Source organism: Rhinopithecus roxellana, chromosome 5 (assembly GCF_007565055.1).
Source record: "Rhinopithecus roxellana isolate Shanxi Qingling chromosome 5, ASM756505v1, whole genome shotgun sequence".
In the NCBI taxonomy this organism is placed as follows: Eukaryota; Metazoa; Chordata; class Mammalia; order Primates; family Cercopithecidae; genus Rhinopithecus; species Rhinopithecus roxellana.
Window position 1 is genome coordinate 41,683,143 of NC_044553.1, and position 15,732 is coordinate 41,698,874.

Genomic DNA, 15,732 nt, shown 5'->3' on the forward strand with positions numbered 1-15,732 from the left:
CTTCCCTCACAGCTCTTCTCTGAATACTTACCTCCACCCTGCCATGCATTCGTTAAGATAGTGCTTCTCAAACTTTGTATGCATTGGAATTACCTTAGACTTGTTAAAACCCAGACAGATGGGGCCCACCTCTAGCATTTCTGACTCAGTAATTTAGGATAGGACCAGATAATTTGCATGTCCAACAAGTTCCCAGGTGATGCTTATAATGCTGCTGATTCTGGAACTACATTCTGAGAACCAATGAGTTAACCATGTCATAAGCAACAGCTTATTAGTATTAAAGAGCTATTGTGTGGTAGTGGTTTACTTAGCTGAATAAATTAGAATGAAATTGAAGTTGCCCACAAAATGTACATTGCACGCTCTCATTCAAGTGAATTGTACATTAGTAAAGATGGGAGTTGTTATTATAGCAGTGTACTTGCAACTCATACAGGCACGTAGCTTTAAGCTATATTCTATTTTTTTTTTTTTTTTTTTTTGAGACAGTCTCTTTCTGTCACCTAGGCTGGATATATTCTATATGACTGTGCACTTTTTCTTACCTGCAGCCCATCCTGGCTTGATAACCATTGGCATTTGTAGGCTAGTACATGTGACATCCCAGGATCTCTTGTCTCTAAGCATAAATTCAAGGGACTAGGGTTTTTTTATGAAGTATACTCAAGCTCTAGGCCATAGGGCATACTTCAAGAATGATTGTAAAGGGTATCCAGCTTCCTCTTTCTTCTTTAGAAAACAATAAAAAACAAAAAACAAAACCTAGGCTGTTCAGCAAGTCACCCGGCAGCTGTAGGATGTAGAGGAAGCAGAATCATAAGAATTTAAAAATCTCACATGGCACTAAGTTGTAGAGGATTTTCACATAGCCCAAACTTTACCTTAAGCAAGTTACAATGTCTGAGTTACAACGATTGCCTAAAGTCAGGTTTATGGTTTGTGTTTATATGTTGTTGTGTATGCAATACAATATAATGATTCTTCAAGTTTATGATGCCATCAAGAAGCTGTAGACTGAGAGTAGTGTTCATATGTTCAATTACAAATGAATAAGTATTTCATAGGTAAGTCCAAGGTAATTCAACGTTATGTCTAAAGTAAAATTTGAAGAGACACATTTGGAAGATAATTCAGTCTGATCAACCATCTGTTTATCAAGATTTATTGGTCTGCTGCTTGATAAGATTTTATATTTTTCAAGGTCAACTTTGTATTTCAGTTGATGCATATTATCACGTTACTGTGTAGTTCAACAAACTATTGATTTTCTGTCTGTGTGTTATCTATTATTTCAGGATTTCATTGTGATTTTAAAAGTGTGTAAGCAAGCTTATAATCAATTTAGCAAATTCAGGTTTATAAATTAAACATCTCTTCTTCAGCTTAACTCTTTGGAGTGTCTCCCTCAGTTGATTTTGAGCCACTAAGAAAATTCAGATATATGTTGTACAAATAAGAAAATAAAAGCTTTTTAGTCTTACTTGCTATCAAAAGAGATGACATTTCTACTGCTATTGTTGCCTTAGCTCTTCTAAGAAAATCGTATCTACATTCGGCTTGTAATTTAATCTATGTATAAAAGCAGTAGAGTGCAAACTCATTCATGCATCTTTAAGTAATTGAAATAAAATTTAATTAACATGGTTTATTTTCCTCTGTTTTGCATAATTAATGAAAGCAGAGGGCATTCTTAGGCTCAGAAACAGTTATTAGAGAGAGAAAAAAATGTAGAACTAAGATGAAAAAGACAGCAAGATGGTAACTTAGGATTAAACTTTACAGTGTATTTGTAAACTACATACTTAGCTGGGTAAAGTTCACAATGTTTTCTTTCTTAGACTATCAATAAAGTGCTGCTCCAGTATGCTGCAATTGTATCAAGTGATTTCAGTTCATATTGTGATAAGGAAAATGTGGTAAGTAAAAATGTCTCTACTTTCAAGTATCTCTCAGTTAAGATTTACTTCTTCAAAGTATGAGCAAGCAAGAGAAATTGTTGACTTTCAGTTTTCATATAGGATAATAAAAAATAAGGATCTTAAGAAGTTGAAAACTTCTCCAGGGTTCTTGAACTGGTTTTAATACAGGATTTACAGGAAGGTTGAGAGTGTCTCAATGCCAGCCAACTTGTGGTTTTCCATGTAATAAGGAACAAGATTAGAATAAATAATTGAAAATTCACATACTCATAAAATACTGGAGCTGAGAAAAACAAGGGACTTAAACATTAGATGAGTATTGGCACCAACTAGTTTCATTTTGGCACAAATACTAAAATAAGTGTAATTTAGTCTTTCAGTTTTCAAATAAATTGCAAAGGTTAATATATGCAACAATGCTGATTTCTATTCTGAATTATTAAAATAGCTTTTTTAGATGATTGAGAAAATGTTTATAAAATTCAAACTAGTATTGCAACTTAATAAAAGGCATAAAGAAAAGCGAGATAAAGGTATTTGAAATATAGTCAGATTTATTTTATGATGGAAGGTGAAAGCTTTCTTATCAATCTGTAATATTAGGAGAAATACAATGGCAGCATTGTAAACATTTTGAAAAACAGTAGCTCTGAAGAAAAGTGTTGAAAAAGTGAGTATAGGGATTTTTTTTTTTTTTTTAAAAAGAAAAGAAAAACCAGTTTTTCCCCCTCAAAAAATCAGTTTCGCTATCAGGTGAATCTAAATTATTCTAAAGAAAGCTACTAGTTATCTCCCTTGAAACCTCATTGACCTCTTGCTGACAGCTCATTAAGATAAGTCAGTCCTAATGGTTCTTGAGAATTCTATAAGATGCTTCTTTTCCTTAAATTAATATGCTGCCCAGCAATTTTATTAGAACTTTTTGACAACTCAAACAATGATTTCTAATTGCTCTTGATTATACTCAAAAAGTAAGATGTTTATTTATTGAAAGTATATTATTTCTGATTAAAAGATAATACATGTCTAAAGTATTACATTGAAAATGAAAACAGTATCTGATCATTTCACAAGAGGATCTTGTTTATATTAGGACAGCCAAATTGAAGATTTTGAAAGGTGGCCGTGAACTCCTAAGGCTAATTCCTGCCATTCAGAAAGGCAAATTAGTTTTTAAAAGCCCCTGCGGAGATCCACGTTATGTATTCACATTCTATATTTTACATTGAATAAACACTGAGATAAAAATCATAACCCAGTATTTATTATATTATTCTATGTACTCTTTCTGTAGGTTTTATACTTTTAAAAATTAAATCTTTATAAAAAGAACCAAACGCCCTCCAAATATTACAGCAAAGGAACTTCCTTTTCCTTCCCTCGGTGCTTTTCTTCCATAATTACTAATATCTTGACCAGCCTTATACACTATTGCTTAAATGTCAAATATCATTTTAGCTTTTATAAAAGAATATCACTTGGTTACTTGCCTTATGTTTTCATTCAAGGCAAATTGAAGTGCTTTTGTACATTTCCATGAGTATATATAGTTACTATTACAGATGCTTATTTATAATTATTTCAATGTAAGATTTCAATATCAAGACCACTGAAACTTGTACATCTTTCAGTATATCTATGGTAATATATCTATTTCATCTGCAAATTGAGCTAGAAGCATCTAAAGATAGACATCATTTAAGATATGACCATAATATAGGCCAGGTTTGGAAGCTCACACCCATAATTCCAGCGTTTTGGGAGGCCGAGGTGGGCAGATGACCTGAGGTCAGGAGTTCAAGACCAGCCTGGCCAACATGGTGAAACCCTGTCTCTACTAAAAATACAAAATTAACCAGGCATGGTGGCGTGCACATGTAATCCAAGCTACTTGGGAGGCTGAGGCAGGAGAATTACTTGAACGCGGGAGATGGAGGTTGCAGTGAGCCAAGATTGTGCCATTGCACTCCAGCCTGGCCAAAAAAGACCAAAACTCTGTCTCAAAAACAAACAAAAAAGATATGGCCATAACATTTGAGTTCTCAGGGTTTAGCATTAAAGACCAGAGTTAAATAAAATATCCATGTCAGAATAATTTGTTTTCTACTGTAACATTTTAAATTGGTAATGGGTCAAAATATTTTTATTCATTTTATTTCACATCCCAAAATATAGCAAGACATCACAATCTAAATTACAATTACTTTTATTTTGAATAATTTAAAAAATATTTTTAAACTCAGAAATACTTCGACCATGTAGAAATATCCCTAGTCTGAAAAACACTAACTTTCATATTCACTATGTTTCAGTTTCCTAACTTTGTTCCAGATTGAGATAAAATTAAAGGTATTATTATATTTTTAGGGAAAAAATCAAGATACGAAAATAGGAAGATACAAATTACTTTAACATAGGTGTTTTATCTTACTAAACTCCTCAAAAAGTAATATCCTTGAATTAGGGTAATGTTTCCTTTGCTGCCAGTTTCTTTTTTTCATTTACTATGAAGTTGTTCTTTATTTCATTTACGATGAAGTTGCCGAAAGTAAAAACTTTCATGATTAAATTTAAGGTGAATTTGTGTAATCTGTTGCCAGGAGCAGTTTGATGAACTGATTCAGTAAAATTGAACTTTGAACATTTCAAGGTCAGGGAAATCTTAATGAAAAGGGAGAGTCTCATATTTGTTTTTGTCTCCCTCTGGATAACTGTATCTCTTTTTTTTCTCCGTAGTCTAACTTGGGGTCAATAGCGATCCATGTCAAGTGAGCCAAACTGTCCATGTTCATTTGGTTCTCAGTAGCTCTTTTTAATCAGAAATCATCATAGTAAGAAGAGTTGGCAGCTGGCCTTTCTTTATTTATAAAGCTGGTACTAGGGTCCTGTTATATGTGACAGTAAAGATTAGCTTGAATGTTAATATCAAATAATCTAAGAAGTCCCTCAAGCTAACTTAGACCTATGGGAAACCAAGTGATAACAACCCTTCACCCATGTAGTCTTACTGCTTCTCATTACCAGTCATTGTTTTACTTTGACCTTGGATTTCTCCCTGGTGTGATTGCCCAGATTCACACCAAATCTTCCCATTCTGCAATTAAAAATAAATGCCAATGACCCTACCTCCCAGTGAAAAGATAGGCTATTCGCTTAGTTTGTGGACTTTGGGTCAAGATGCGGAATCCTCTGAAAATGTGGCCCTGCTCACTATGGAAAGGACTAAGCCCAGATCAAGTAGTACTCAATTATGGCTATGGATCAGAATCATTTGTGGAACATTTTGATTCAGCTAATTAAAACAGAATCTTTGGGGGATACATCTCAGATATCTGTGTTAAAAAATAAAGTTTTTAAGTGACTGGAATCAAGGAAACAGAAAGGAATTTTTAAATTGCATAAATCAAAGTGATGATGTGGTCACTTTAAGAGTCAAGTAGAAAGTTTTTCAAAGGTCATTAATGTGGCTAAAGTAATAATAAAATCTTTCCACTGATAAGAGCTAATACCTCTCTGACATCCCGTGAGTCCTTTGCATGACTCTGGTTATTGGCTACTGGCTTATTTCCCAGCAACTTGGAAGATACATCCATCCTCCTTCCTTTGTCTGTTTATCTTTCTGTGTCTGTTTTCCTCTGATATACTGGCTCTTAGGAATCAATATACAGCAAAGATTAAATGATTCGATAATTATTATGAATTGTTTTCTAATTGTGGATTAATTTTTACTATTCTAAGTTCACATCTAGACCTGTCACAAAGCTTTACATCTTTGTTATTGTTATATTTCTGGATCCTTGGAAACAAGTAGAGAAACATTTTCTAAGCCTGTATTTATTATACGTACACTACTGTGAAGTAGTTTGTGAGTAAGAAAAGCAAAAAGAGACACAGCAGCATGTACAATGTATTTAAGGTTGGCCGGTGAGAGTGAAAACCAACTCAAATGTAAAGCAATATAAAACAAATGCCAAGTGAGTGATAAGATAAAATCCAGGAAAAAAGAAAACTCTAACCTAAATGATGGATATGAGTCAAATAAGCAAAGAGGAAAATGAGAAGAGAAACACGGATTAAAGCCAGAGGCAAAAGGCTTTGAATACCAGCATATGGTCTTTATCTGTAGCCAGAACATACATTTAAGTTTATTTTTAATATGGTTTTGCATTTAAAAGAATCACATGGTGTTTTGTTTTCTAAAACAGTAAAATAATAGAAGAATTTAAGCTAACCTTTTTCTAAAAGTAAATCTCTAAAAGCAAAAAATGTGCTTACTTTCTAAGTATGAAATGTTACAATGTTAAAGATAAAAGAAACTTTAGCAGCCAAGTTTTGCTCCAACAGTTTATTGTCTGAGTATGTTATTAGATTTCATTCCCCAATGTGGCATTATATTTTTCCATTTCCCTTCTTAACTGTTACAAACTATAATGTTGAAATGGCAGAATTACTATATACATCAAATATACTAGGAAGTCAAGATAGCTATTTGTAACCACCTGTTAAGTTAAACTCATTCAACAATTTTATATAAAATCATTGCTCATAATAGTCTTTTTTTTTCTATATTTAAAGCCCTGTATCTTGATGAACAATATTCAACAATTGCGGGTCCAGCTGGAAAAAATGTTTGAATCCATGGGAGGGAAAGAGGTGGGTGTCTTTTTCTTCTACGTTTGCTAAAATCTCACTTAGAGATTACTAGCAGCATATCTCTTGCTATGAAAGTGTCTTACGTTTTTACATGGTTAACTAAGAACAGGAATTGATAATAATCTAAAATGTCATTAGCAACTAAAATGATTATTATCCACAACAGAATACTTTAGTACATACATTAGAAGTATGAGTGGGAGGCAGAAGATAGTAGCCTTTGGTCTTATGTGTGTGTGCATGTGTGTTGGTATGTGCAGTCATATATATACACATATATATTTGTATGCTAATGATTTGTAAAGTTCCACAAATTGTGTTTTCCTCTGTCTTGTACAATGTCAGTTTGATATCAACGTTTGTTCTGAAATATGCTTTGTGGTGCTGTTGGTTTTTGACATACTCGTAGTTTATTTTATTTATTTATTTTTTTTGAGAGGAGTCTCGCTCTGTCGCCCAGCCTGGAGTGCAGTGGCGCGGTCTCAGCTCACTGCAAGCTCTGCCTCCTGGGTTCACACCATTCTCCTGCCTCAGCCTCCCGAGTAGCTGGGACTACAGGCGCCCACCACCAGGCCCGGCTAATTTTTTGTATTTTTAGTAGAGACGGGGTTTCACCATGTTAGCCAGGATGGTCTCGATCTCCTGACCTCGTGATCCACCCACCTCGGCCTCCCAAAGTACTGGGATTACAGGTGTGACCCACTGCGCCCAGCCGGTAGTTTATTTTTCACGTCAAGAAAGTTGTCAAAAATGTGTTGTGTGCTGTGTCTGTAATGTGTCATGTCTTTGTCTAACATCTTTGACTTGCAATTCCATGAGCAGAAGAAGGAAGGAGAAAGATTCTTTTATGAGGTTTGTGATAGTAAGCATCTTTTCCCTTACCTGGCTGTCTCCTCCAACCCTCACTCCATACCTAAAGACCATTGCATTTTCTACTTATTCTCATTTGCTTGTTTGAAACAGACAGACAGTGAAATACTAGCTATGCACCTGCATCTTCCTGCCTGCCACAGTCTTCTCTTTCACAAACTGACCTAAGCATTCAGGGATGGAGGACTGGAGAAGGTGCTGAGAGGGAGAGTCATGAAGCAGGGTTTCTCCCCATGCCCTCATTCCCCTTCAAACAATCTCAAAGGCAGCTATGTCAAGAATATGTAGATAGATATTTCTGTTTAAGATTCCTTTACATTGTTCCTTCCTGTGGGAAAGTTTCTGAGATGTGTGTAATGCTAGGATGCATTTCAAAGTAAATATCTGTTTTATTTCTAAATTTATGTGGCTACAAATGTTTCTTTTAAGATTGGCTTCCTCCCATGTGATTTTGCTTTTAACCTCAAGGAGATGTTTTTTACACTTCCCCAATGTCTATCTCTTTTTCAGTATTTTGAAAAATGAACTTGCTATTTAACATTCTACAATGGAGAAACACTAGAATACATGTGTGATGATGCACAACTTTAAAAAAATGAATCTTTATGAGCTGTGCCTTCGTTGCAATCTCAGTTCTATTTGTATAAAATAAGGCCTCATTCCCTAAAGTGTGTTAATGCTTTATGTAAAGTTTGAGGCCATTGATTTTATTTTTAAATTATTCTGCTGAATTAGGTGAGCACAACCAATTAAGGAACATAACATGAGATTTCCTTTTCAATTTTACTGATGTTTTATATTCAGACTTGAAGTCCACTTAGCATTTAGAAAAATGATGAAGAAATTATTGATTTCATCTGGGAAATATTATCTCCTTTCTATAAATTTTAAAGCCCACACATCATTTAAGAATAAAGTTCTATTTAAAATGTCATATTTCCATAAATTTCTCCTTGTGCTACTTATGCTATTTCATTACTATTCTGTGTTTGAACTCTAATATGAATAACATATTGCTGAACTGAATTTAACCAGACAAATCAGACCTGTACTTAAAGGAAACCATATAGGCCAAGCCACTTGCTCATTAAAAATGTTATAAAGTGGCTTGTTCACCAATCAAAACTGAATTCCTTATTTCAGATAGAATTGCTGGTTTGAAATATACAAGTTTCACACTATACATTTTATTTCAAATATATGACTAAACAATATAACTCCTCCTCTTACTGAAGAAAATAATGAAAACAGAAATACTGAACTTGGTGCCTTCTCCCTTTAAAACGCTTGCAATGTCTATCTGATAAACTCCTCAGACATGATTTAAGAAGAAAACGCAATTAAATCAGTGAAATAAAATGAATGCCTAGCTTCTAACAATGTAATCTGCTCCTTTCTTTTTCTAAATATTTTTTTTTCATTTCTTTCCTTCCCTTCTCTACCCTTTTCTGTGATTTTCTATTTCTCCTGTTTTCTTTTTCTCCTATGCATAGATCTTTTCTCTTATTCTCTTCCATTTTCAGCTCAAAGTTTTAGGTAGGGCCAGTCAGCGTTGGCATAGAGATTGTGAAGTGTCAGGAGGAAGCAAGACTTGCATTCAAGTCTGAGTGCATCATGTGTCCTCCCAGAAAATGGAAGCTTAATTGATACAGAATTATGATGGAGTTTTTGATTACTCTGGGGTCTCTAGGAAACAGAATTTCAAAATAATAAGCAGAGTTCTTCCAATATTGTTGTGTAAACATGGCAGTATCTAAATGGTTTCCTTAACTTTGGGCTTTTATAAAGATGAAAAAGGATTTGATTGAAAGTTACAGCATTCACCCTTTGATAGGAGAAAATTACAGAATCCACCCTTTGATATGCAACACGTGATACAGACATGTTCAGGGGCTTGTAAAAGTTAAACAACGTGTTCCAATTCAAATTCCCATTTTTTCCTTGCAGTGGAACTGGTTGTAAAACCTTTGACTGGTATTATAACCAGTTCCACTGTAAATAAGGGAAATATTCCAGGCTAGACCTTATTCTTCTTTTAAGAGTTTCTTTTTATTTTATCCCCCACCATCTGTGCTGAGATACATACTTCTTGCTATAAAAATTAAATAGCAAATAATTGCTTGTGCACTTGCTCAAAATGGTTTTTAATGCTATGTGTGTTTTAGTTGGCTTCTAACAACAGCATTGCTTTCCTCTAATATCATACTACCTGCAAAGTGCTGGCTGCTTACAGGCATGACTGTGTGCTGCTGCAGCTCCCTGCTGCTTTAACCTGATCACCGTTTAGTTGAGGCAGCTGTTTTTTCTTCACAGAATCAGCCTCTTTTCCATCTGGAAATAAAAAGTGTTTAAAACATTTATTCAGTGGAAAAATCCATTCTCTGTATGGGGTTCAAATGGAAGCATTGCTTTAACACCATGATGATCTTGGGATTATGTTGTTGACAATGGTTCCAAAAACAGTCACTTAAGAAATCATTGTTAGACAGTTGCATGCACAATATCCTATGGGCCATGTCAGCACATTTACTTTCTAATGCCCTATTTGGGGGGGGGGGGGGGGAGTCAAAAGAGAAAAGCAAACCACTAATTTTCTTCTCCTATAAAAGTGATTTTCCAACATACTTCTCTGCATACAAATCAGGGGCATGTTTTGGCATAACATCTCTGATTCCTCTAGAGAATATAAAAAATAAATCTCACAAATCGTGAAGAAAAACTAACCTTTAGGAATGGAGTACAGAGTCTGTTTTTTAAAAGCACCTCAGGGGATTTTTTCTGTGGATGCAGTTTTGGGAATCACTATACTAAAACAAATAAAATAGCCAGCCCATGTTATAGATGTACTAGAGCTACAAGTTAATTTACACTACAATCCCCGTACAATATTACGACACAATAACGACAAAATGATCATCAGGGTGCCATGTAATAATTTTCATTCATTGGTGAGTGATTACTTTAGGTTACATTATGTTAATAGCTTAATTATTTCATGAATATAATTTATTATCTATCAATTGCAAATAATTACTTAGCTTGTATTCATTTTGTAACAAAAACTCATTGCTTAAGCCCATGAAAAGGACTTATCATTAATTTGCAATCTAATATATACAGGTATATGAAAAAAATCCAAAATTTAATTTCTTTTCAGGAAGTTTTAAGATATGGATTTTGAAACTCTAAAGAACTTGTATTATGATAATTGATTTAGAAGGTGCATTAATCCTTCACAATATTTTGTTGGTGCAGTCATTTTAAACGGTAGAATCCATAGTTATCCGTCAGACCGCTAACTGGTGATGTTACTTCAAATTGTAGTTAGCCATTATTAAGACCTTAGGGAAAAAGAAGGGTTCATTTGTTCAGCTAAATTATTTTCATCTGTTGACCACAGGCAGCTCAATTAGGTAAAATGATACTGCTATTTTTATTGTTATGACTCAAAAAAGGATTGACTCTTCTGTGTCATATGCATGGTGGTAAAATTTCCCATGAGAGGGAAATTTTGTCATATGCATGGTGGTAAAATTTCACATAAGTCCAGGCAGAATGAAGCCAAGGAATCTGGACCATAATCTCATTATTCTAAAACTATGTGTCTTTTAATGGCCAACTAAATTATTCTTTCTTTCAGAGATGTATAGCTATGTCGCTTTTAATTTTTAATGAGAAATTTGATGTGTCAACTAGAAATTGCAACTGACTGCCCAAAAGTGTGTGTATGTAGCTCATTGAAATTCATTGTAATACCTATTAGCCACATGAACGCAGTCATTAGCTAAGCAACCCTAGAACAGGAAGGAAAAACATTAATCTTCATCATTTTTCACTTGCCACTATCCTCTCAACTTTATATGTGCTGAGGCAACAGGAGATGAAAGATCAGAGCTTTAAAGGAAATAATACTCCATGACAGTAGTTCTTCTTGAACTTCAGCAGGCATCAGAACTACCTGATGAGTTTATGAAAACACACATCACTGAACTCTACCCCCAGTGTATTGATTCAGTATGTTTGGGGCAGGGCCAGGTGATGTGCGTTTCTAAGGAATCTCTGGGTGATGCTGATACTACTGGTCTGGGGACCATGCTTTGAGAATTGCTGCTCTATGCTTTTTGAAAAGGAATAAGGCAAGGCTCACGCCTGTAATCCCAGCACTTTGGGAGGCCAAAGTGGGTGGATCACCTGAGGTCAAGAGTTCGAGATCAGCCTAACATGGCAAAAACCTGTTTCTACAAAAAAATACCAAAAATTAATCAGGCACAGTGGCGGGCACCTGTAATGCCAGCTACAGCGGCCAAATTTTACGTTCAGGTTTCTAATCTGTCTCACCTTTTCTTAATATAGAGATATAGGTTACTAGTTAATAAATTAATAAGAATTAATCTACTGTTCTCATATTTTCAGGAATTACAAAATATAGAATAAAGTAAATTATAAAGTATATATTAGCTAATAAAATAGACCATTTCAAATTGTCACATATCTTTTTGTCAGTTCTTTTTTTTTTTTTTTTTTTTTTTTGAGGTGAGAAATTATAACGACTTTATTGTCTCTAATGTTTAATCTACATTTAAAAATTTTTAAATGCTTTTAAAAATCATACACACATTCTAGAACACATAGGGATAAAACAAAATACACATTTATACCATAATTACAGATCGTATAATACATTTAGCACAGTATAAAAAGAATCCCCCACATAGCTCAACTTCCATAGCCACAGTACAAAGAGAGATGTTAATTAATTGGACTCCGAGAGACAAAGAATTCTTGATCAAATAAGCTTAGGAATGCCACTTACTAAATCCAGTCTTGTAGGTTCAAAAAATACATTAGCATTTTAAAGGTTATGGGAAGGCTTCACAGTTTAAAAAATCCATTTAACTTTGTTTAATAATGAAACATTCATTTATTTGCAAAGAGGAAAAATGTTTTTCCCTTCAGCACACCTATGAACAACCCATCCCAACAAAAAGAAACAAAACCATAAAAAAAGAAACGGCTTTCCTTAAATCTCAATTTAGGAAGAGCTAAATGATGGATTTCAGAGAAAAAAAGATCTTATTATTTTGAATTGTTTTGCTGTGCCTAGTACAGTGTCTAGCAAAAAAAAAAAAAAAGCTCTTAATAAATACTTATTAATTAAATAACATAATGAGAGAAAATTGAAATGGAAACCAGTTTGGAGTGCTTGTGTCACAGGCGTGTGAACCAGAGCAACTCTATCTTGAATAGGAGCTGGGTAAAATAAGGCTGAAACATACTGGGCTGCATTCCCAGATGGCTAAAGCATTCTAAGTCACAGGATGAGACAGGAGGACAGCACAGGATTGAAGTCATAAAAACCTTGCTGATAACACAGGTTGCAGTAAAGAAGCCGGCTAAAACCCACCAAAAGCAAGATAGTGACGAGAGTGACCTCTGGTTGTCTTCATCAGCACCATGACAGTTTACAAATCCCATGACAACATTTGGAAGTCACCCTGTATGGTCTAAAAAAGGGAGCCATGAATAATCTACCCTCTGTTTAGCATATCATCAATAAATAACCATAAAAATGGGCAACCAGCAGCCCTGGGGGCTGCTCTGTCTATGGAGTAGCCATTCTTTTATTCCTCCACTTTCTTAATAAACTTGCTTTCGCTTTATGGACTTGCCCTGAATTATTTCTTGCCCAAGATCCAAGAACCCTCTCTTGGCGTCTGGATCAGGATCACTTTCCTGTAACACTTGGAGCTCTGAAAAAGTTTTAAAACATTCTTGACTTCCTACCAATGATTTTTTTCCCCATTGTGGTAACATATACATAACATGAAATTTATCATTTTAACCTTTTATAAATGTACAATTCAGTGGCATTACATACACTCATATCGTTGTGCAACCATTACCACCCTCTATTTCCAAAACTCTTTCATCATCCCCGACAGAAACACTATGCCCATTAATCAATAACTCCCTATCCCTATTCCTCTCAGTCCTTGAAAACTTCTTTTTTTTTTTTTTTTATATATATATATTTTTTATTATACTTTAAGTTCTAGGGTACATGTGCATAACGTGCAGGTTTGTTACATATGTATACTTATGCCATGTTGGTGTGCTGCACCCATCAACTCGTCAGCACCCATCAATTCATCATTTATATCATGTATAACTCCCCAATGCAATCCCTCCCTCCTCCCCCCTCCCCCCTCCCCATGATAGGCCCCAGTGCGTGATGTTCCCCTTCCCGAGTCCAAGTGATCTCATTGTTCAGTTCCCACCTATGAGTGAGAACATGCGGTGTTTGGTTTTCTGTTCTTGTGATAGTTTGCTAAGAATGCTGGTTTCCAGCTGCATCCATGTCCCTACAAAGGACGCAAACTCATCCTTTTTTATGGCTGCATAGTATTCCATGGTGTATATGTGCCACATTTTCTTAATCCAGTCTGTCACAGATGGACATTTGGGTTGATTCCAAGTCTTTGCTATTGTGAATAGTGCCGCAATAAACATACGTGTGCATGTGTCTTTGTAGTAGAATAATTTATAATCCTTTGGGTATATACCCAGTAGTGGGATGGCTGGGTCATATGGTACATCTAGTTCTAGATCCTTGAGGAATTGCCATACTGTTTTCCATAATGGTTGAACTAGTTTACAATCCCACCAACAGTGTAAAAGTGTTCCTATTTCTCCACATCCTCTCCAACACCTGTTGTTTCCTGACTTCTTAATGATTGCCATTCTAACTGGTGTGAGATGGTATCTCATTGTGGTTTTGATTTGCATTCCTCTGATGGCGAGTGACGATGAGCATTTTTTCATGTGTCTGTTGGCTGTATGAATATCTTCTTTTGAGAAATGTCTGTTCATATCCTTTCCCCACTTTTTGATGGGGTTGTTTGTTTTTTTCTCGTATATTTGTTTGAGTTCTTTGTAGATTCTGGATATTAGCCCTTTGTCAGATGAGTAGGTTGCAAAAATTTTCTCCCATTCTGTAGGTTGCCTATTCACTCTGATGGTAGTTTCTTTTGCTGTGCAAAAGCTCTTTAGTTTAATTAGATCCCATTTGTCAATTTTGGCTTTTGCTGCCGTTGCTTTTGGTGTTTTAGACATGAAGTCCTTGCCCATGCCTATGTCCTGAATGGTACTACCTAGATTTTCTTCTAGGGTTTTTATGGTATTAGGTCTAACATTTAAGTCTCTAATCCATCTTGAATTAATCTTCGTATAAGGGGTAAGGAAAGGATCCAGTTTCAGCTTTCTACTTATGGCTAGCCAATTTTCCCAGCACCATTTATTAAATAGGGAATCCTTTCCCCATTTCTTGTTTCTCTCAGGTTTGTCAAAGATCAGATGGCTGTAGATGTGCGGTATTATTTCTGAGGACTCTGTTCTGTTCCATTGGTCTATATCTCTGTTTTGGTACCAGTACCATGCTGTTTTGGTTACTGTAGCCTTGTAGTATAGTTTGAAGTCAGGTAGCGTGACGCCTCCAGCTTTGTCCTTTTGACTTAGGATTGTCTTGGCAATGCGGGCTCTTTTTTGGTTCCATATGAACTTTAAAGCAGTTTTTTCCAATTCTGTGAAGAAACTCATTGGTAGCTTGGTGGGGATGGCATTGAATCTATAAATAACCTTGGGCAGTATGGCCATTTTCACGATATTGATTCTTCCTATCCATGAGCATGGTATGTTCTTCCATTTGTTTGTGTCCTCTTTTATTTCACTGAGCAGTGGTTTGTAGTTCTCCTTGAAAAGGTCCTTTACATCCCTTGTAAGCTGGATTCCTAGGTATTTTATTCTCTTTGAAGCAATTGTGAATGGAAGTTCATTCCTGATTTGGCTCTCTGCTTGTCTGTTACTGGTGTATAAGAATGCTTGTGATTTTTGCACATTAATTTTGTATCCTGAGACTTTGCTGAAGTTGCTTATCAGCTTAAGGAGATTTTGGGCTGAGACGATGGGGTTTTCTAAATATACAATCATGTCATCTGCAAACAGGGACAATTTGACTTCTTCTTTTCCTAACTGGATACCCTTGATTTCTTTCTCTTGCCTGATTGCCCTAGCCAGAACTTCCAACACTATGTTGAATAGGAGTGGTGAGAGAGGGCATCCCTGTCTTGTGCCAGTTTTCAAAGGGAATTTTTCCAGTTTTTGCCCATTCAGTATGATATTAGCTGTGGGTTTGTCATAAATGGCTCTTATTATTTGGGATACGTTCCATCAATACCGAATTTATTGAGCGTTTTTAGCATGAAGGGCTGTTGAATTATGTCAAAAGCCT

The 15,732-nt window shown here is 35.2% G+C and overlaps 1 protein-coding gene across 2 annotated transcripts in view; it reads left to right on the forward strand.

The window, feature by feature from the left end:
• The window catches only part of UNC13C (unc-13 homolog C), a 701,690-nt gene that overhangs the window by 558,368 nt on the left and 127,590 nt on the right, over positions 1-15,732 (forward strand). For both annotated transcript variants that reach the window (XM_030930702.1, XM_010352869.2), the window contains exons 22-23: positions 1,842-1,919; positions 6,498-6,575. In XM_030930702.1, the coding sequence (XP_030786562.1) occupies positions 1,842-1,919; positions 6,498-6,575 (156 nt within the window). The remainder of the gene's footprint in view (positions 1-1,841; positions 1,920-6,497; positions 6,576-15,732) is intronic.